The 21,340-nt window shown below is 42.6% G+C and overlaps 1 protein-coding gene across 2 annotated transcripts in view; it reads left to right on the top strand.

The window, feature by feature from the left end:
- The first annotated feature begins 1,786 nt into the window (after positions 1-1,786).
- The window catches only part of QC (glutaminyl cyclase), a 54,758-nt gene continuing 35,204 nt past the window's right edge, over positions 1,787-21,340 (top strand). The window contains exons 1-7 of one of the 2 annotated variants that reach the window (XM_086524778.1): positions 1,787-2,082; positions 2,155-2,241; positions 2,463-2,519; positions 2,600-2,635; positions 4,143-4,207; positions 4,309-4,372; positions 4,440-4,557. In XM_086524778.1, coding sequence (XP_086380904.1) covers positions 1,915-2,082; positions 2,155-2,241; positions 2,463-2,519; positions 2,600-2,635; positions 4,143-4,207; positions 4,309-4,372; positions 4,440-4,557 — 595 coding nt within the window. In that variant the 5' untranslated portion in view covers positions 1,787-1,914. The remainder of the gene's footprint in view (positions 2,083-2,154; positions 2,242-2,462; positions 2,520-2,599; positions 2,636-4,142; positions 4,208-4,308; positions 4,373-4,439; positions 4,558-21,340) is intronic. The other variant, XM_086524777.1, reaches the window with a different exon arrangement.

Genomic DNA, 21,340 nt, shown 5'->3' with positions numbered 1-21,340 from the left:
AGTAGGATACCCACCACATCTTGACATTAGTAGAGCTAAGTAGCTCCTCGATGTATTTTTAGAATTTGGCCCAAGTTGGTCCGATTTATGATAATGGGACTCTTCATCACATCGATAGAGAGTCTAAAAATGATCTCAAGCTGTAAGAGAGAGATAAGTTTTTAACGACATAGGAGTAAGACTCAAAGATCTATGCGATTAGTCTTGAACTTGAACCTGTTAAGAGGGAACTAAAACTATAACCAACCTATCACACTTGAATGAGAGAAGAAAAATAAGAGAAGTTTTTAAAAGAAGCCCAAGCGGGCGAGATAGAAGAGATTTTGAAAAATGAAAACTTGCCACCGGTTGTCAGCTGTGTACTTTGACCCTCCATAGTTGTTATTGTTTGTTATATGGAACGAAAACATGACTGTCGAATCTATTTTACTTTATTCTGGAAGCCACAATTCAAGCACGCCAGGTGGCTAAAAGGAGAGGTGGTGGACAACGTCGTGGGCCGAGGACGCCCGGAGGGTGTCGAGACTCGAGCTTTCATTACTCTCTCTCTATTTGAGAGAGAGAGAGAGAGAGAGAGAGAGAGAGAGAGAGAGAGAGAGAGAGAGAGAGAGAGATATGGGTGTGATGAGGGATGACAACAAGGGAGAGAGAGAGAATGTGATGTGTGTCAAAAGGATGTGTATAAAGATAGACACACACACACACACACACACACACACACATACGTACACTTAGGTGTACACACACACACATACTCACATGAGTGAGCTTGAGACATTGTATAGGATTGACCTCATGTTCATTACCTCTTTTTTTTTTCCTCTTTAGAGTTTTTGTGCACTATGTAGGGAGTGAATTTGTTTGTGACTTACTATAGTAGCTCAATTTTTGTAAAAAAACTTTTTAAAAGATTTGAACGCTAAAACTTTACCCGTTTCTGTTTTATATATTAGTAGAAAGGAAGTAGCTTAATCATCACATAGTAAAACTTTTGATTTGTAAATAAAATAAATAAGAAAAAATTACTAAATGCACCTCTAATTTGTGGAAATTCTCAAAATACCTCTCAAATTCCAAAAATTCCCAAATTATCGCCAATATTTTGTCATAGATTCCCAAAATGCCCTTCAAAGTTTTCAGAATTCTCAAAATACCCCTGGTCGTGAGATTAAGTTTCTCCAAAGATAAAAAATTTGTAGCTTTTCATAAGAAGATTGTCTGTCTATAAATACAAGATGCTAAAACTAGAATCTGAGTTGGTTATGTGAGCTTTGGAAATGAATTGCTTGATTATTTTCAGACCTAATTGCTTGTTTTTTGCGAGGTAATTTGTGACAAATTAAATGTTAAGCACTCAAAAATGAATCTCAATTTTTAGAAAGGAATAAATATTAGAAAATCTTGAACAATTCAACCAAAATAAATACAAGGGTATTATGGAAATTTTAAAATTTGAGGGGTATTTTGGGTTCCACAAATTACAAGGATATTTTGGTTTTTTTCCCAATAAAAAATAGCAGTAATTACTAGTGATTCTATTTTGACTTACATATTGTTGGCATTGGTTGCTTGGAGGTCACAGATAGACGCGGTGCCTATCAAATCTTGTACACATTTTTTAGGCTTCGTAATAAAAATAGCTTTGCCAATCTCTCTCTCTCTCTCACTTGCATTGCCATTCAAACTTCAAAGATCTCTCTCTCTCTCTCTCTCTCTCTCTCTCTCTCTATACAGGCAGTGCCGCCTTCTGGGCGTTAATGAGGGCATTGTTCCTATTCGCTACCCCGCTCGTTTCCTCGTTCTAATGTTGAACGTCCCTCTTATGTATTTCCGTCATAAATCCGGGAAAGCGAAGTTCCAAATGTCCACCACAGTCGGAGGACTAAAGAGTGCGCCATGTAGGAGTCGGAGCAGATGAAAAGACGGCGCGTCTCTTCCAGGACTGTGGCTACCATGAAACCTGCTCTTGTTGTCAACGTGCAGCGCCACCGTTTGCTGACAGTGCTGAGCGCCCTCCTCTTCGCTCTTCTCGTAATCTTCGCCTTTTTAGTATCGTCCCGACATGTTCTGCATCCGAAGCAGGCGAGTGCCATCTCCATCATCACCTTTGCTGTATCGGAACGTAAACTTGCTCATGTCAACTGCTTGTATCAGGATGCCCAAACTGCAAAGAACGATTACCGAGTTTACACTTTTGATGTTGTGAATGAGTACGATCATGATTCTTTTGCGTTCACCCAGGTACATCTTCTGCAGGACCTTTTATGTCCTACATATGAGTTTCTTCAAGAAGACGTCGGTGGAGCTTTTGAAACGTTCTGAGAAAGATTGAATGACGCGGACACTTATGTGCATGCATTGCGGCACCCACCTAATTTCTAAATCATATGGATCTTAAAAGTGTATCTAATTTTGAAATCAAGTTACATTTTTTTGTGTGCACGTGTGTGATGTCTGTGTAGGGTCTCGTATATGCAGGTAATGACACATTATATGAGTCCACGGGGATGTATCGTTCGGTAAGCAATTTATTACTTTTTGAGTTAATGGATTTGTAAGGGTTAATAGTAGTTTCTAAAGTTTGAAGTGTATTTTGCAGTCATCCGTGAGGAAAGTGCATGTTCAGTCTGGAAAGGTTTGTGTTGGCTTCTTGAACCTTTTTCTTTGTATTACTATTCACATAGCCATTTGACTTTACCATAAAAATATGTTCATGATTTACAGCCCTGCAAATTAACCTAAAAGAAAGAAAAACTTTAGAGAGATGTGTGAGAATTGCATCTCATGGAACAATGCTCGTTTTCTGATTTGGTATGTGTGTAAGACATGTCAGAGTCCAGGGCTCACAGTCCTTGGTACTTCCATGCACCCAGTTCCTCAGGCTTTATTAAGAAGAAGGCAGTTCTATAGGAGCATGTAATGCACAGCATGAAGGGTATGAGATGCACACAATGCATGAAAGAGAGATCACTTATTTACATCGATTTATGCTACATTGCCAACCACAATGGTTGAGTTAGGTTTTGTTCCTTAAGCAACCTTAGTTGCACATTTAATTGCACGTAAAGCTTGTGGATAAGGAGTTGAGTTCTCAGTTAACCACAATGTCTTTTGTTAGCCTTCCAATTCACTCTTGGGTAATTAGAGAGTACCTTTTTGTGCAGTTGGCAATACGTTGTAGTATTTATGGACAAATCTTTTATTTTATTCATTTATGAGCAAACCATGTAAAATGTCTTATTCATAGTACTTTTTCAAGAGAGTTTACTTATGGTGCAACATGATAATTTGTAAGACCCATGGATGGAGCAATCTAGAGTGGGCGAAAGAATTTGATGTGTAGTTGAGTTTATGGCGACCCCCTTCTTGGAGAATGGATCTATGTTTACAATGCCACTCAATTAATAGCTCATGGTTATAGTATTCTTTGAAGATATTGTTAATCTCGGAGTCTATTCAAAAGGTGGTTTTGTTTGCTGTTGAAGTTGTTTTCTGATAATTTTGGTGTTGCATCCATTAAACATGAGGGAGCATTGGCTCAATATGATTAATGTAGCCCAAGCTGAAAAATTTGGCTCAATGTAAGGTTAAACTATATGATCATGTTACATATGGATGACTCGTGGTGTTGCAAAATGGGCTTGTGATATTGGCAAGACACATAGCATTATTGGACCTCTTGCTAAATGTTCCATGCTAAATATTCTATATTGCATTTATGACTCATGGCGATATCCTTTTGCAAAATGGGCTTGTGATATTGGCAAGAAACATAGTATTACTGGGCCTATTGCTAAATGTAGTTGACTTCGTTGACAAAGATAAAGTGACAAAGATTATGTGTGCATTTCAGCTTTAAGCTAGTGTACATCTACAAAATTGATTTTGGCTACTTGTGACAAGGTTACTTTGAACTTTGGAAGTCACTATAGTTCCCCTTCATTCTCTTGCTTCAGCAATTTAATGACACCAGTAGGGGATGCATCATGGATATATAAGATATTCCTCTTGCTAGACATATTCTCATAAGTAAATTCTGTGTTAATATATTATCTTTGCCTGTGAAGTTTCTGTCATCTTAAATGTAAAAACGTACGTTGTGCATATCATTGAAAGAGGTCAACTTACTTTCTCTTTATCAGGTGTTACAATTGCACCAAATGGAAGACAAGTATTTTGGTGAAGGGCTTACCTTGTTGGATCATAGGTATTTTGTCATTGGATTTAGGAGTGCATACATCCTTATCTTACAGTCTTTTCTTTGCCCACTTTAAAATTTTAGTATAAGCCTTATTAGGTGCTTTGCAGATTGTTTCAAGTTGCTTGGAGGATAACATCTGGTTTTATTTATGACACGGATACTCTCTCAAGGGTATGTTGAACTTTTGTTTTCTTTTATTAATGCGTAGCAGTATCCAACCGTGTCCAGTTTGACATAGTTAGGAAGTTTTAGACACCCAATGAAAGATGGATGGGGATTGGCTACTGATGGAAAAGTTATCTTTGGAAGCGATGGAACTTCTACAATTTATGTTATGCAGCCATCTACTTTCAAAGGTTTGTTGTGCCATTTCATGGTTAGATTTGTGTTGCAAATTTTTTCAACGTTCATGGGGCCTATAGAAAAGCAAGCTCAATGGTGCGCTCATTGTGTACATTTATTATGTTTTACACTATCATAACAGAATTTAAAAAGCTTCCTACTATTCTATTGATCAAGTGTAGTATTCTTCCATTGCTATAATACTTGTCAAGACCGAGGCACAAGTAAGGATCTATGCAAAACATACGTTTAGAGAGATCAGATACAATATGGGTTTAACTCTCGTGGGACAAAAAGATGACAAAAGGTAGAGACAATGAACATTAAAGTTTGAACAAAGAAGTTTTTTTAAAAGGGAAACAATAGAGGGCACAAGGCCCAAGGGTTGAGGGTCAAAGCCAAGAGACTATACAAAGGGACATTACAAAAAGAAGCTACAAAAATATAGTGAACGATAGAAGTCTAAAAGATATTACAGTGTAGAGGAGTCCTCCAAGCTGCACCTCTTGCTGGGCTAGCGTGACATAGGCCAGTAGCCTTCCAATAAGTAATAGTAGTCTCTTATCGTGTATATCATCCTATGCCTTGTCTGATAGATCGGCGAGGTCTGACTTGAAAGCTGCTGCTGCAGCTCCTCTAGTTGCATCCTCTCCTCCTGCCGGCTACTGTTCCTGGTCCATCTCCCCTTGTGTGAACTGTCCGCCCTTTGAGCCTCATTCTTCCAAAACGCTCGATGTTAACTCTCCGTGAAGTTCCTTGATCTCTTACCTTGGATGGTTCGGATCTTCAGCTTTATAGGGATGCATATACAAGGGGTAAACATTCAAGAGGTAGAAAAGAAGAATATCTTCTAAGGAAAGATTTGTTAGTTATTTACCTCCTGTCCGGTGGTGGTTGTGATCTCTCCCAGGAGCATATTAGAAAGTGAGCACTGTTTTGTGGCTATGTCTGGCTGAATCTGAGTTGGTTTGTCATACCTGCACGAAGTGTACTTAGATAGGGCTTTTTCCATGGTTATGTATTTTACAGTTTATCTTGTGGGATTTTCCCCCTATAATTGTTCTTGTATATTTTCCTAGGGTATTTTTTTTTCAAAGTATATGGTATCGTGCCCCTTTGTCATTGAGAGAGAAAATAGTTGCTCGTCTGCTTTCCTTTTACTTCTATTAGCATGGGTTGTTATTTGAGTGCACGTGTGGATAAAATGTAGTCCCTTTCGTTATGATTCTTCATTTAAGCCTTCCCTATCCCAACCAAGTGGGAGACATGCCACCCTGATGATGGTTTATAAGCTTTTTGTTCTTTTTAAAGAACCTCTTTAATAGTGTGGGTTGATTTTACTTGCAATGATTTGCTTTATGTTGTCTTGTCCATTCATGTCTGTTTGTGCCGTGGTGGCTTCCTGCATGTTGTGTACTGTCTCCCTACTCTCGCATCTTGCCTTTTCTGCGATCTTTGTGCTCTTACTGTGTTCGTGTGTGATCGATGTTAACTCTCCGTGAAGTTCCTTGATCTCTTGCAATAGGAACACCTGCATGCGAATTGCCTGGTGGATGGTGGGGTTGGTGCTTATGGTAATTGGGTTAGGGCAGCAGCAAATGTTTTTGTTTCTGTTGGGGCCATGTGGATATGTTTTTAGAAGAGGGTTGCTGAGGAAGGCCTCTATCCAAGGGTGCCTCTCCCTTTTTTTGGGGGGGGGGGGGGGCGGGGAGGGGGGGGTAGTAGAAAATTACCTGTTTTAAACCCAAAAAGGAGACCCTCCATTGTAAATGATGCAGTGTGCTGTCTATTGTCACCAGGAGATGTATTTTTCCTGTTGCCTTCCTTAAATATGTACTACATATTTTTATTTATTTTATTTTTAATTGTTTTCTTGGAACCCTTGAAAAGGTGCACGTGGACATTGCACGGCCAGTGTGAAACGGTTGTGGCCGAATGGGTTTCTCACATTGGGAATCTAGGTCGGTTAGTTTGGGATTGGTCGGGCAGTTAGCACTGAAGTCTGATGAGCATGGAAGCCTGTGCGCGCCACAAGGAAATCTGGGCCACTTGGCAAGTCACTTACAACTTTATAAGTTGGTGGGAACTAGGTATAACAAACTTGGACACCCCAAGTCAAGATTCTATCGCGACTCAGCAGAGATTCACTTCAAAACAGTTCACAATTCACATTTGAGTCGACACGGCCTAGTGTAGTTCCATGCCAAGAGGTATTGGCTCCAAAGACTGGCGCCCCTTTCAATATTTCTTTATATATCAATCTTAGAGAAAAGCACAACTCCCACGGGTGCTCGCTCTCAGACTCTGCGTCCATATGCTCTGCAGAGTGAGCCCCCTTGGGTTCATTATAAAGGTTACAAGGGATGCTAAAAGCAGAGCCCCAAAAGCTTCAAAATCAAAAGCAATAGTTCCCAAAAGTAGTTATTCCCAAAAGCTTCAAAATCAGCCAGCGCAGTTTACGAAAATTTGTACAATTGCCACGTGTCATGTCATCGCTTTTTCTGCCGCAAATCCCGGAAATCTGTACGGATGGCCACTATGCGGGGCTTTTTCAAGGATTTTTGTACCAGGCTACCACATGTCATTTGTCCGGGCAATGTGTGTGTCCGGGTCTAGTCACGTCATCCCATTTGTGACATACCCCCTTCTTGAACGCATTGTAATCGCCTTCGATTACGCTTGCAAAACAGACAGAGGCCATAGACTGTTTTAGCGGACATTGATTGTTAGTACCGACGCACTAGGAACAACACATCTAGCACATGTACCAATCAACAGTCACATCGCAGGACATCACATGACAAATCACATTCAAAATTCATTCCGAATCTCAGACCATGATTAATTGGCAATGTATTTAGCAATCGCATCTAGATCCAGTCGAAACCTCACAGATGCCCGATTAGCTAATCCTTATTGCAATCATGTCTATAGAGATTTATCTGACTGAAATGTTGCAGTCATTTCGTCTATCAGTTCCTGTACTTAAACAAGTCAAGTACAAATCAATATCATATTGTCACGGATTCCAAAGTCTTAAAGTCATTACAACAGAATACTGTCAGCCCACAGTATCCTTGAAACCCAATAGGGACATCAGTGACTCTATTATCAAAAATCGGGGCAATCTGTTGACAAAGGAGCGGAGTGACTCCCCTCTTGTGCAAGCCCGCTGCACCAAATTCCGCCCAAGCTGAAGTCGGGGTTCTATCAGAGTAGACTATGCTAAACCGAATGCTTCAAGGTAAAGATTCACAATTTGAGGAGTATCTGCCAGGTCCTCCTCCTCCATCCACTTCGCATCCAATGCGGGATAGTTCTTGAATTTAACCAAGAACCGCCTTATCGCTTTACCTTTTATCTTTCTATCTTTATGTGCTGATATCTGTTCTAGAACGAGTATCTCCTCGTTTTCCTCCACTTCGGGTTGCTCATCTGGCTCCCCATCATCGGGCACATTGCCTTTAAAAGGCTTCAGGAGATTTATGAATCCTCCAAGTATCGGGTAGCTTCAGTCTAAAGACATCATTTATCTTTTCTTTTATCTGGAAATGTCCATAGTATCTCATGTTAAGCTTTGAAAAAAGCCGCTCCTTTCCCTTTTTCTTTTTCAGGGGTGCCTTCTCAAAACGTAAGAGCACCCAATCGTTCTCCTTTAATTTCAAATCGCGATGATGTTGATCTGCTGCCTTTTTGTGTCTTTCCTGCCTTGGCAAAAGCTATGTCCAAGTCCCTCGTGTACTGGGCGGCTTCAAAAATCTTATCGTTCATGCTTAAGAAGGGTGGAACCTTCGAAGCACCTTCAATAATCTCAAATGGCGCCTTCCCCGTCGAAGAGTGAATCGTGTTATTGTAGGCAAATTCCACCAAGGGTATATATTTTTCCCAATGAGTCTTCTGAATCGAAATGTAAGACTTCAATAATTCCAGAACGATTGAATTTGCAATCTCAGACTGCCCATCTGTCTGCGGGTGGAAAGATGACGAGAATTGCAACCGCGTGCCAATGTTCTCCCAAATAGCCTTCCAAAACAAACTTGTGAATTGGGGATCTTTGTAAGAGATTATTGTCTCAGGCATGCCATGTAATCTGAATATCTGGGCAATGAACAGTCTCGCTAAGTGATCCGGCTTGACTGTTTTCTTCATTGGAATGAAATGAGCTTGCTTGCTAAATCTGTCAATAACAGTCTAGATACCATCGTGCCCACTCTGAGTCTTCGAGAGATCAAAGTGGGCACGATGGTATCTAGACTGGGTAAAGGCTGTAACAATCCCTGTGCTTTATGCCTATCAAACTTGACCTTCTGGCATACCAAGCAACTGCATACAAAATCGTCCACATCCTTCTCGAGTCTTCGCCAAAAGAAGTATTTTTCCATACCTTGCAAGGTGGTATCAATGCCGCGGTGACCCGTAAATGGTGGACAGTGGCATTCAATTAGAACCACCTTGATGAAGAAAACATCGTTTTCTTCATCAAGTAGCCATCCCGAATGGAATATCCCGCTACTACCTCCTTATTCTGAATTCGACTGAATATGTCTGCAAAATTTGTATTTGTGGCATACTGATCGACCATATCCTCGAAGCTTCTATGGTGTATCGTGGAAATAGCCAGAACCAACGACTTTCGGGACAAAGCATCTGCCACCAAATTCTTCTGTCCTTGTACATGGACAATCCGGAAGTTCGCCCACCGCATTTACTTTTCCGATAGTTGCTTCTGTGACAAGAAGTAGCGTAAACTATGATGATCTGTGAAGGCCGTTAAATCGGCTCCGAGTAGGTAATGTCGCCACTGAGTAAGAGCATGGATAACCGCCAAAAGCTCTTTCTCATATATCTGTGCTGTCAATCCCGGCCTTGAAAACAATCGGCTCTCGTAGGCAATGACATGGCCTTCTTGCATTAAGACCGCACCCAGACTACGACCACAAGCATCACAATATACTTCGAATGACTTCTGCAAATCCGGCAAATTGAAAATTGGTCCTGTAGTGAATTTCTCTTTCAAAGTCTGAAAGGCAGTCACCTCTGTGGGTCCCCACGAGAAAGGGACTTCTTTCTGTGTCAAGATATGCAAAGGGGAAGCAACCTTTGCAAACTTTTTAATGAACCGCCGGTAATAATAACATAAGCCCAAGAAGCTTCTAACTTCATGGACATTCTTCAAATCGGGTCAATCACGTATAGTCTCAATCTTGGCCGGGTCCATCCGCACTCATGCTGCTGAGACGATGTGTCCCATAAAGTGTATCTCTGGTAGGAAAAATTCACTCTTCTTTGCATTAATCACCGACTTGTGATCTTGCAATGCTTGAAAGACCTGTAGAGCAGATGTGCTTTATGTTCTGCCTCATCCTTGGAGAAGACAATAATGTCATCAAAGAAAGTGCCAACAAAAGATCTGTACTCTCTGAAAATCCTGTCCATCCTTCGGTTAAAGGTCGTTGGAGCATTTGTAAGGCCAAAAGGCATCACCAAAAATTCGAATAAACCGAAGGTCGTCCGAAAAGCTGACTTGTATACATCTCTCGGCCTGATTCGGATATGATGATATCCGCTCTTCAAATCGATCCTGTTGAAACAAGAGGATCCCTGTAGTCGGTCAAGAATATCATCGATCCTAGGAATCGGAAATCTGTTCTTGATGGTGATTTTTTTGAGAGCTCTATAATCAATGCACATTCTCCAAGATCCGTCTTTCTTCAAAACCAACAACACCGGAGAGCAGTAAGGTGAAGTACTCGGCTGGATAAGACCCTTTTCCAAGAGGTCTTTCACTTGGTTCATAATCTCTTCATTCTCGGCGTGGCTCACACGGTAAGGTGGCCGGCTCGGTGGCGTGCTTCCAAGTATCAGATCAATGGTATGATCCTCAGGAGGACGATCTTGTGGCAACTCGCCTGACAGGCCCTTAGAAAAGCAATCGGCATGAGTGTGTAGAAAATCTTGGCGTTCTTTTTCTAGATCAAACGTATTTGTCCTATGATCATCATTCAACTCTTTCAAAAAGATCGAGTAAACAAACAGACTGGATTTTATTAATTTTGAAACGGCCGAAGCGGATACAATAGGGACAGACTCTCCCTTAAGTTTCACATTGAGACAATGGTTCTGCCCTTTTCACTAGTTAGTGTCGCTTTCTTCGCGTGATGATCGACCACGTCGTTATTCTTATGGTACCAAGGGACTCCAAGGAGAACATCACAACCTTCCAAGGGCATTATGTAGAAGTCCTTGTGCCCCAAATACCCTTGACAATGCAACCAAAGTTTGCGAATGACAGGTGTAATGGCCACGTCACTGCCGGGTGCCGCTAGAACTGCCTCTGCTTATGGTCCCATCCAATTGGGTGTAATCTAGATCGCGCCGCTAATTCAGTGAAAACCGTCCCGAATGGAATAGGGAAACTCATTCTCTCCACGATGTAGCTTTCCCCAAATGGTGGAGAAGTCTGGATCATTCGGACACAAATCCGGTAGTGCTTCTAATTCTTGGTGATACACCGAAGGGATAGCGTTCACCCTTGGCCGCCTAGACAATGCGTCTGCGACTACATTCTTACTCCCAACCGTGTGAAGGATCTGGAAGTGAAACATAGACAAAAAGTTTGCCCATCTCATCTGCTTTTCAAATAGTTTCCTTTGCGTAAGAAAATACCGCAAACTCTAGTGATTAGTCTTGATCACAAAATCCGCTCCTAGAAGATAGTGCTTCTAGTTGGATAAGGCGTGAATCACAGCCGTGAGTTCCTTTTCGTAGATTGATGCATGCAACTCTGCATCCTTAAGCCGTTTGCTTTCATAAGCCATTGCATGGCCTTCTTGATTTAACACTGCCCCGATGCAATCACTTGAAGCATCGCAGTGAACCTCAAATGGTTTCCTTAAGTCAGGCACTATCAAAATAGGTCCATGGCTTAGTAAGTACTTGAGCCGATCAAAAGCTCCTTGTTGTCTCGATCCCCATCTGAAAGGAATCTTCTTCTTTGTCAAATCATGAAGGCGTCCTGCTACATGAGCAAATCCTCAGACAAACCTTCGATAATACGAACATAATCCCAGGAAGCTACGTACATCATGTACCGTAGTGGGAATAGGCCAATCTTCTACCACTCGGATCTTGGCAGGATCCATACTCTCTTTATTGTGGGAGACTATATGACCGAGATAGTGTTTCTTAGAGAGAAAGAACTCGCTCTTCTTTGCATTCACATGCAACTCATGCTTTCGCAATTCTTGCAACACTAAGTCCAAGTGCTTCCGATGTTCCTCTTCTGACTTAGAGAAGATGAGTATGTCGTCAAAGAATACTCCTGTAAAAGCTCGATAGGGGCTGAAAATGCGGTCCATCATGCGATTGAAGGTCGCAGGAGCATTGGTCAAGCCGAAAGGCATTACCAAAAATTCATATAGTCCAAAAGTTGTGCGGAAAGCAGTCTTTTGGACATCCTCGGGGGCGATCCGTATCTGATGATACCCACTGTTTAAGTCTATGCGACTAAAGACACTTGCACCCTGCAACTTATCAAGTATATCATCAATCCGAGGGATCGGAAAGCGATTCTTGATTGTGATCTTGTTTAAAGACCGATAGTCTATGCACATTCGAAACGTGCCATCTTTCTTCTGCACCAATAGAACTAGAGAGCAGTAGGGTGAAGCACTCGGCCGTACTAACCCTTTCTCTAGAAGCTCGTTGACTTGCTTCAAAATTTCCTCTTGCTGAGCAAGACTTACCTGATAAGGGGGTTGATTGGGAGGCGAGCTACCCGGTATGATATCTATGCGGTGATCTTCTGGGCGTACTGGAGGGAGTCCATCATGAAGTGTTTCCGTGAAACAATCCTTGTACTTTTTAATAAATTGAAGACACTTGATTTCCAGACTAGAGAGAGAGTCTGTACTAGTTTTATCCTTTGCAAAAATCAAGTAAGCAGAAACACACTTCTTCATTTCTTTCTTAATGGAGATATGGCTTACAATTGGGAACTGCCAATCTCCTGCATCAGCTTGAATCTTTATTTTATTACCCCCATGATCAAAAGTGAGGGTCTTTCCCACATAATCGGGAATAGGTGTCATGTGAAAGTGCCATGGCATACCCAAGATGATATCACATCCCTCGATAGGTGCCATCAAAAATGATTCGCGGTCCTTGTACTCGCCAATCCGAAGATTGAGCTGTCCTTGCACGAGAGTTGCATTGGTTGTCAACCCCTCGAATGCCGATCCGGATGTAATCGGTGTGCCAAGTTGAGCCGGTGTGAGGCACAATCGTTCCGCAGTATCCAGGGAGATGAAGTTATCCGTGGATCCTGGATCATAAAGAATCAGTACTCGCTGGTTGTTTAGAGACCCCCAGCCCTTCAGAAGTTGACGCTTCCCTTTCTCTGTTTCTGTGTTTCCTTGAACATCTGGAATTGAGTTCGAGCTTGGTGGTGCGGGTTCCTTCCTTGCTTTCTCTTGCCTCGTAGAGGCTTGTTCTTGCCGTTGCTGCTTTAGCGGGCAGTCCGGTTTCATATGTCCTTTCTCGCCACAGTAGAAGCATCTTCCTTCCTCCCTGAAAGTTTGAAGTTGAGTAGGAGAAAGATACTTAGTTCGCTTGCCAGTGCCCTCTGGCTTCTTAGAATGATTATCGTCCCTAGATGGAGGACGTTTTCTTCCTTGGCCCCCTTGGTCATCGTAGACCTCTCTTTGTCTTGCACGGTAGGTGCTATGCTCCATCTTTCTGGGCATCCCAGTTGAGTGCAAATCCTCAGCAATGATTGTTGACTCCATCATCCTTTGAAGAGTATCATGCGGATACACCTTCATACTCTTTCGAAGTTGCGGTTGGAGACCCGCTTCGAACTTTCGTTTCTTTTCCTCGTCGGCAATCTTCATGAAGGGAGTGACCTTGAGAAGAACCGACCAATACTTGTCCACATAAGTCGTTACTCTTTCATGTTCCTTCTGGGCAAGCCAGTCCCATTCCTTCCGTATATCCTGCTCGAAGTCAGGCGGAAGAAATTGTTCATAAAATTCAGATTTGAAGCTCTCCCAAGTTCTGGCCTGAGAACCTTCCAGAATCTTGGCTAACCACCAATTACTTGCCGTTTCCTTGAGGTGCATCCCCACATGGCGTAATTTGGATTTTTCTTTGAAGTGCCCATTGGTAAAGGCGACTTCAAACTGTCTGATGAAGGACAGTGCTTTGGAGATGTCTCTCCGTCCGTTGTAGGTTTCGAACTTGATGTCCTTGTCGCCTGATTTGAAGACTCTCATGCGATGTTGAGACTTGCGACCTTGCTTCTTGAATCGAGGCTTATCTTTAGGTTGATGTATGGTAGTGGCGGTAGTAGCTGCTTCCTTCTTCTGACAAGATGATCGAGAAGTAGAAGTATAATCAGGAGAGTAAGATGGAGATGAGATAGAGATGTCCTTGCTCTCGTCTAGCAGAGAGAGCGCTTTTTTCATGGCCTTTCCTTGAAGTAGGCCGTTCATTCCGATCCGAAGATCCTTTGTGCACCTCGGCACGTTCTTCTTCTCTTGCCTCTTGTGGTCTCACGCCAACAGTGTTGTCTGGATGCTTGACTGCATCAGTTCCATTCGTTTTCTTCATTCCGCCCAAGAGCTTTTGGACGTCTGGCAACAATAAGATTTGTTGCAACTCCGCAAGCTGAGCTTTGCACTTGTTGAAGCTCCTCTTCAACGCTTCTCCCTTGGCTCGACATGGTTCTTCCCGTTCTTCTCGGAATCGTCCTTCTTTGGAGAGAAAGAGAAGAGTCCGAGCTCTGATACCACTGTCACAAAACGGGAGCGTACACGAGCACTTAGAAAATCTGAAAATTATAATTTTTTGAAAACATGAGAGAAGGGAGAAGATCGACACAGTATTGGGGACCAGAAGATGGGCTGGTCCCCCCCCCCCCGTTAAGAGTATTCTTTTATTCAGGGAGAATTCTTATACAAGCACGAGAACACGAGGAAACCCCTCCGTTCTGTAATCTTAGACCTGTAGGTCGTGCTTTCCCGTAAAAGGGCTTGGGCACAAGGCCGTTCCTTCCCGTAAGGGACTTAGGCCCGAAGCCGTACTTTCCCGTAAGGGACTTAGGCGTGAAGCCGTACTTTCCGTGAAGGGCCTTCCCGTAAGACGGGAGATTCCTGCAAAACAAACCACACAGAGCAACAATTCTCAATGCGTATCAACACCTTATACCTGTCGCTCCTTGCTCGGAGAATCGACCTCCGTACTCAGTCGCCACGCGAACACTTGCAAATTCTGTCGCCAGGCTTTACTCCAGAATCCCAGCGCCTGCACTTTCCTCTGCTTCCGGCTCTCCCAAACTGAAACGCTGGCTACCCTATTATAGGGTCTGACACCCGGCAGGAATAGGGGTCCAAAAGCAGAGCTTGGCGCTCCTAGAGAGAGGAGAGAGAATATTGTTTTCTAGAGTGAGGAGAGAGAGAGATCGCAATTCAGCCCCCTGTCTTAGTTTTAGCGCTGGCTTTTTTTTTTATTAAGAGCCTTGCTTGCTTTATTTTATTAATAAAGGGGCCGGTCACTTAAAAGTGACCGATCACTTTATAAAATAAAGTGTGAACCTGTTCAAACTTTAAAACTCACTCAGTTAGTGAAAACAATGCTATACGGACACATTCCAGGCGTCCTCGGGTGCAGGACGCGACACAGATGCAATGCAGACACAGACTCCTCGCGGGAAAATATCTGTCCTCCCGCGACTGTTCCTGCTTTTCGTAGAAAGCTTCATTGAACCCATCTTTATTCTTGTGCTTGCGTTCTTATGCGTATGTTCTTACTCAGTTCGGATTTCCTCCTTAGCACCCGTCACCCATCATGTGACGCATCAGAGGCACTCGTAACCTGGCCCTTTCCACCGAACTTACGAAAACTCCTTTGCGATGTTTACCGTTACCCATCAAATGACACATCAGAGTTGTCCGTTCTTGATGGCAGTTCCTGTAGCTACAATCTTTTAACAGTTCTTAGTGCACATAATAAAATATCTTTTAAAAAAATTAATCATTAAAAATAAGAAAATAGTCCAATTAGCAACAATTGATTACAAGGGATGCCCAAAAGCAGAGCCCCAAAAGCTGCCAATCTTTTAAAAACAACTTAAAAATAAAGCAACTTTTCCCCAGCTATTCGAAGTGCTTGCGTAAGATTTTAACTGCTTTTCCCTCATGCAAATCAACGCAAAAAGCGGGATTCCGTATGCTCAGCCACGTCAGCATGCTGTCACAATTCACGCCGCAAATCACGGAGGTCCGTACAGTGCCACGTCAACAGTTCAACGGTTCTCTGGGGCTGTTTTTCTGCTGTCCACTGTTGCCCCATTGTCCAAGGCCGTGACACGTACCAATTTGTGACATATACCCCCCTCTTGAAAGCATTGTAATCGCCCTCGATTACGCCTGCGAAACAGACAAAGGCCATAAAGTGTCTTAGGAGACTCTGACTGTTAGTACCGACGCACTAGGAACACACATCTAGCTCATGTACCAATCGACACATTACATCACTTGATATCACAAGACATCACATGACAAATCACATTCAACAATCATTCCAATGTCAGACCATGATTAATCGGCATCGTATTTAGCAATCACAGCTAGATCCAGTCGGGACCTCCCAAATGCCCGATTGACTAAACCTTATTACAATCATGTCTATAGAGATTTATCAGACCGAAATGCTGCAGTCATTTCTTATATCAGTTCCTGCACTTAAACAAGTCAAGTACAAATCAATATCATATTATTGGGAATTCCAGTTCTTAAAGTCATTACAGCTGAATACTGTCAGCTCATAGTATCCTTGAAACTCAAAAGAGACATCAGGGACTTTAGTATCAAAAATCGGGGCAATTTGTTGACAAAGGAGTGGAGTGTCACCAGGAGGTGTATTTTTCTTGTTGCCTTCCGTAAATAAGTACTAGATATTTTTATTTATTTTAATTTTTACTTGTTTTCCCCGGAACCCTTGAAAAGGTGCTAGTGGACATTGCATGGCCAGTGTGAAACGGCTGCGACCGAACATGTTTCTCGCATCGGGAGTCTAGGTCGGTCGGTTTCGGACTAGTTGGGCTAGTTAGCACTGAATTCTGATGAGTATGGAAGCCTGTGTGCGCTAGAAGGAATTTGGGCTATTCGGCAAGTCACTTACAACTTAATAAGTGAGTGGGAACTAGGGAATTAACTCAAAGGGGCAAACTGGACACTTGGCAGGAGGAGAGCAGTCTGCAGGACACCTTAGCAAGGAGGCGCCCAAATGAGGTTGAGGGCTGATTTTTACACTGGATGTGGCCTACAGTGTGTGTGTGAGTAGTGGGTGCAGGTCTACAGTTTTAATGGAAAGCTTGCCTTCTCCTATGTCTCATGTAGCGCAATGACTTGCTCTCGTGCATCTCTCTCCCCCCTTTGGCACATATGGTAATGCCCCACTAGTTGGGCTATTGAGATGAATATGTACAGTTCTGGGGGGTTTATGCGCGTTTGCCAAGGCAAGAGCCTTTTGAAGAGGAACCGGATTAGCTAATTGCTAATCCCCCATAGGTACGCACAGTTCCATCGCGAAAGATTGCGAGTTTGGAGAGTTTTCTCGTGTGAAAACTCGTCCAATTCACAGGGGAACTGTCCCATTGCGTGCGGGAGCCCTTGGGACACGCGTAGGCGTGTTCGCTCCGCTAAAAACGATCCGAAACAGGGAATTACAGCCTGCTGTGTTTTTCTGCAGGTTTAGGGTTTCACACCTAAATTGCAAGGGAACACTAGGGGAGCCTTGTGAGAGCCTTGGGATGCGTGTACAAGCTCTTGGGCACCCGACAGTGAAAAACAGAGAATTACAGCACGCTGAATTTCTGTGACACCTCACCAGAAAGCTTCCAGATAGCGAGGGAATTCGCCCTAGACATGTATTTTTGATCTACATGGGTTTTTGCGTCGTTATGTTGTCGAAATCAGGTTGGAAACGTTCTACTCAGGATCCCTTGGTACCACAAGAACTACGCCGTGGTTGACTGCCGGGCCGAGAAAGCGACTTTGAGATTGTACTTGATGAACTTCAGTTTCTTACTCATTCTTTTGGGAGAGAATTGAACGTTGGATAAAGGTTGAATATGTTTTGACCTGATCAAAAGAACGGCAATATTTTTCTCCACACTCATACCGATTGCTTTTCAGAGGGCCTGAAGATCAAACCATTGATCTGATACTTGGAAGCACGCAACCGATCGGCCACCTTACCGTGTGAGCCGAGTACAAAATGAAAAGATTATGAACCAAGTGAAAGACCTCTTGAAAAAGGGTCTTGTCCAGCCTAGTACTTCACCGTATTGCTCTCCTGTGTTGTTGGTTTTGAAGAAAGACGGATCTTGGAGAATGTGCATCCATTATAGCACTCTCAACGAAATCACCATCAAGAACAGATTTCCGATTCCTAGGATCGATGATATACTCGACAGGTTGCAAGGATCCTCATGCTTTAGCAGGATTGACTTGAAGAGTGGATATCATCAGATCAGGATAGCGCCAGGAGATGTCTACAAGACAGCTTTTCCGACGACTTTTGGGTTATTTGAGTTTTTGGTGATGCCTTTTGGCTTAACCAATGCTCCTACGACATTTAACCGGATGATGGATAGGATTTTTCGAGGGTACAGGCTATTTGTTGGCACTTTCTTTGACCACATCATTGTTTTCTCCAAGAATGAGGCAGAAGAGAGAGATCATTTGCTTCAAGTCTTTCAGGCATTACGAGATCACACGTTAGTGATTAATGCAAAGAAAAGTGAATTTTTCCTACCAGAGATACACTTTTTGGGACACATTGTCCACTTGCAGACTTACGGGGAATTTGAGATTGCCAATTCAATGATTTTAGATTTATTGAAGTCTTGTATCTCGGATCAGAAGACTCAATGGGAAAAGAACTTACCTTTGGTGGAATTTGCCTAGAATAACACGATACACTCTTCGACGGGGAAGACGCCATGTGAGATTGTTGAAAGTGCTGCGAAGGTTCCATCCTTCCTGAGCACGAAAGATTAGATTTTTGAAGCGGATGAATATTCGCGAGATTTGGATACGGCTTTTGCCAAGGTTCGCGAGACTTTGTAGGAGTCTCAAGAACGACAGAAAAAGGCAGCGGATCGCCATCGTCGCGACTTGAAATTGAAGGAGGATTGATTGGGTGCTCTTACTTTTGAGAAGGCACGCCTAAAAAAGAAAAGGAAAAGGAGAGGCTTTTTCCAAAGCTTAGTATGCGATACTACGGACCTTTCCAGATCACTGACAAGATAAATGATGTCTCCTTCCGATTGAAACTGCCAGATACTTGGAGGATTCATAATGCATTGCATGTGAGTCTTTTGAACCCTGTTAAGGGTGATGTGCCTGATGATGGGGAGCCTGATGAGCAACCTGAAGTGGAAGAAAACGAGGAGATCCTTGTTCCTGAACAGATTTTGGCACATAACGATACAAAGAAAGGTAAAGTCCAAAGGCGGTTCTTGGTTTAGTTCAAGAACTTTCCTACATTTGATGCGAAGTGGATGGAGGAGGAGGACCTAGCAGATACTCCTCGATTGTGAAACTTTACCTCGATGTTTTGGTTTAGCATAGTCTACTCCAAACGGAACCCAGAATTCAGCTTGGCCGGAGATCTAGTGTAGTGGGATGTATAAGAGGGGAGTCACTCCGCTCCCTTGTCAACAGATGCCTCGATTTTGATACTAAAGTCACTGATGTCTCTTTGAGCTTCGGGAATACTGAGAGCTGACAGTATTCTGTTGGATGACTTTATGAAATGGAATTCCTAATAATGATACTGATTTGTTCTTGACTTCTTGTGAGTGCAGGAACTGATAGCCGAAATGACTGCAGCATTTTGGTCTGATTGATCTCGAATAGACATGGTTGCAATAGGGGTTAGTCAATCGGACATCGATGAGGTCCCGATTGGACCTAGATGTGATTGCTAGCTACATTGCCGATAAATCATGGTCTAAGATCCGAATGAATGTTGAATGTCCTGTGATGTCCTGTGATGTGACTGTCGATTTTGTACAAGTGCTAGATGTGTGTTCCTAGTACGTAGGTACTAACACTCAGTGTCTGCTAAGACAGTTTATGGCTTTGTCGGTTTTGCAGGCGTAATCGCGGTAGATTACAATGCTTTCAAGAGGGGGGTATGTCACAAAGTGATGACGTGGCGGACAGCAAAAACCCTAATTTCTGCCAAAAAACCTAAAATTCCTGCAAACCCTAATTTCTGCCAAAAACCCTAATTCTCGAAAATCGCAGAGGCTTTTAAAATTTTATTTTATTTTATTTTTTGGGAAAAATGATGAGTGACACAAATTTTGCTTTTTTTTTTATAAAAAAAGAGAAAAGACTCTAAGAGAGAGAGAACTGATGCTTTTTATTTTAAAAGCTTTTGGGGCTCTGCTTTTGGGCATCCCTTGTAATCTTTAAATTAGTGGTGAGGGCCTCACTTCTCAGAGCATCTGGACGCAGAGTCTGAGAGTGAAACCCTAACCGCTCTCTTGTACTTTGATGATTGATTAATACAAAAAGAAATACCGAAAGGGGCGCCAGTCTTTGGGGCCAATATCTCTAGGCACGGAACTCCGTCGGGCCAGTGTACATCTATTGTGATCTGTGACTTGTTTTGAAGTGGTTATTTGGTGCTGTCGCGGTTGATTCTTGACTTGGAGTGTCCAAGTCTGTTACATTTTACCTATCATAACATAACATGTTTTACCTGTCATATCTACATTTTGGGCATATGGCTGCGAAAAACCAGCCATACCAAATTGTATTCCAAGCACTCTGAATTGACCATAGGCACCCTGAAAACCTGGTTGGACACCCATGTTCCCATACATAGGGTTAACCATGCCTATTTGCATTGTCACAAACACATTCCCTTGCATATAACCTGTGGAAGGTCCAAGCATAGCTTGAAACACTGAACCACCTCCAAAATAACCAGGATATGTAATAGGTAACGGAAGGGTCTGGAGGAAATCACAACCACCCTCCCATGAGAGAAAATCACGATTGTATGATTCAGCTAGTGCCTAAAGCTACTCTTGATAGATCTCCTTATCGTGTTTCTCATGCATAACAAGATGAGATATTCTCTCCTAAGTTAGTGAGCTCATAGAAAATGGAATGGTACATCCAAGTTCATCTCCTTTTTTTATTCTCAACTATGCTATGCATTTCCATGCAAAGGCTTTTTTGCATTGATGTAAGTCTCTTGTGCTATTTCTAAATTTTATTGTGGCTCCCTAATTGTTGTTTGATGTCATATCTTGAGTGTTAATTTTTGCGATTAATGCTCATTAGGTGGTTTTAAGACCATAGGATTGGCCTATCTTGCCTTATTTGCTACCCCAGTAAGATTGATTGCAATTGAGCATCATTTGGTAGGTAACATGCCTAAGATAGGCTTGCAATCATTCACTAGTTCTAATGATTGTGTGATCACTTGAGAGAGTTTTTTATTATAGTTTGCATTGATATTGTGTTCCAAAATTCTTACAAGCTAGCCTGCTCATTACTCCCTTGACCATTCACAAACGGTTCCTGTCCAAGTAAAGCAAATTGCCTTGAATCAATGGACATTGCTTGGTTGCTCAACCTCGAGCATCACGAGTCCTCTGTGCATTGGAAATCTCCTTTTCCTGCAACGGCTCAGTCATGCCCTGTGTCGGAGCTTGAAAACCTATGTCGGAGCCTGAAATTCCTGTGTGGAGCCTGTAAGAACTCCTCATCC

The sequence above is a fragment of the Adiantum capillus-veneris genome, chromosome 12 (assembly GCF_014529385.1).
Source record: "Adiantum capillus-veneris isolate H3 chromosome 12, ASM1452938v2, whole genome shotgun sequence".
NCBI classification, from domain to species: Eukaryota; Viridiplantae; Streptophyta; class Polypodiopsida; order Polypodiales; family Pteridaceae; genus Adiantum; species Adiantum capillus-veneris.
The sequence above is the reverse complement of the archived record's forward strand: the minus strand, read 5'-3'. Positions and strand labels throughout refer to the sequence as shown.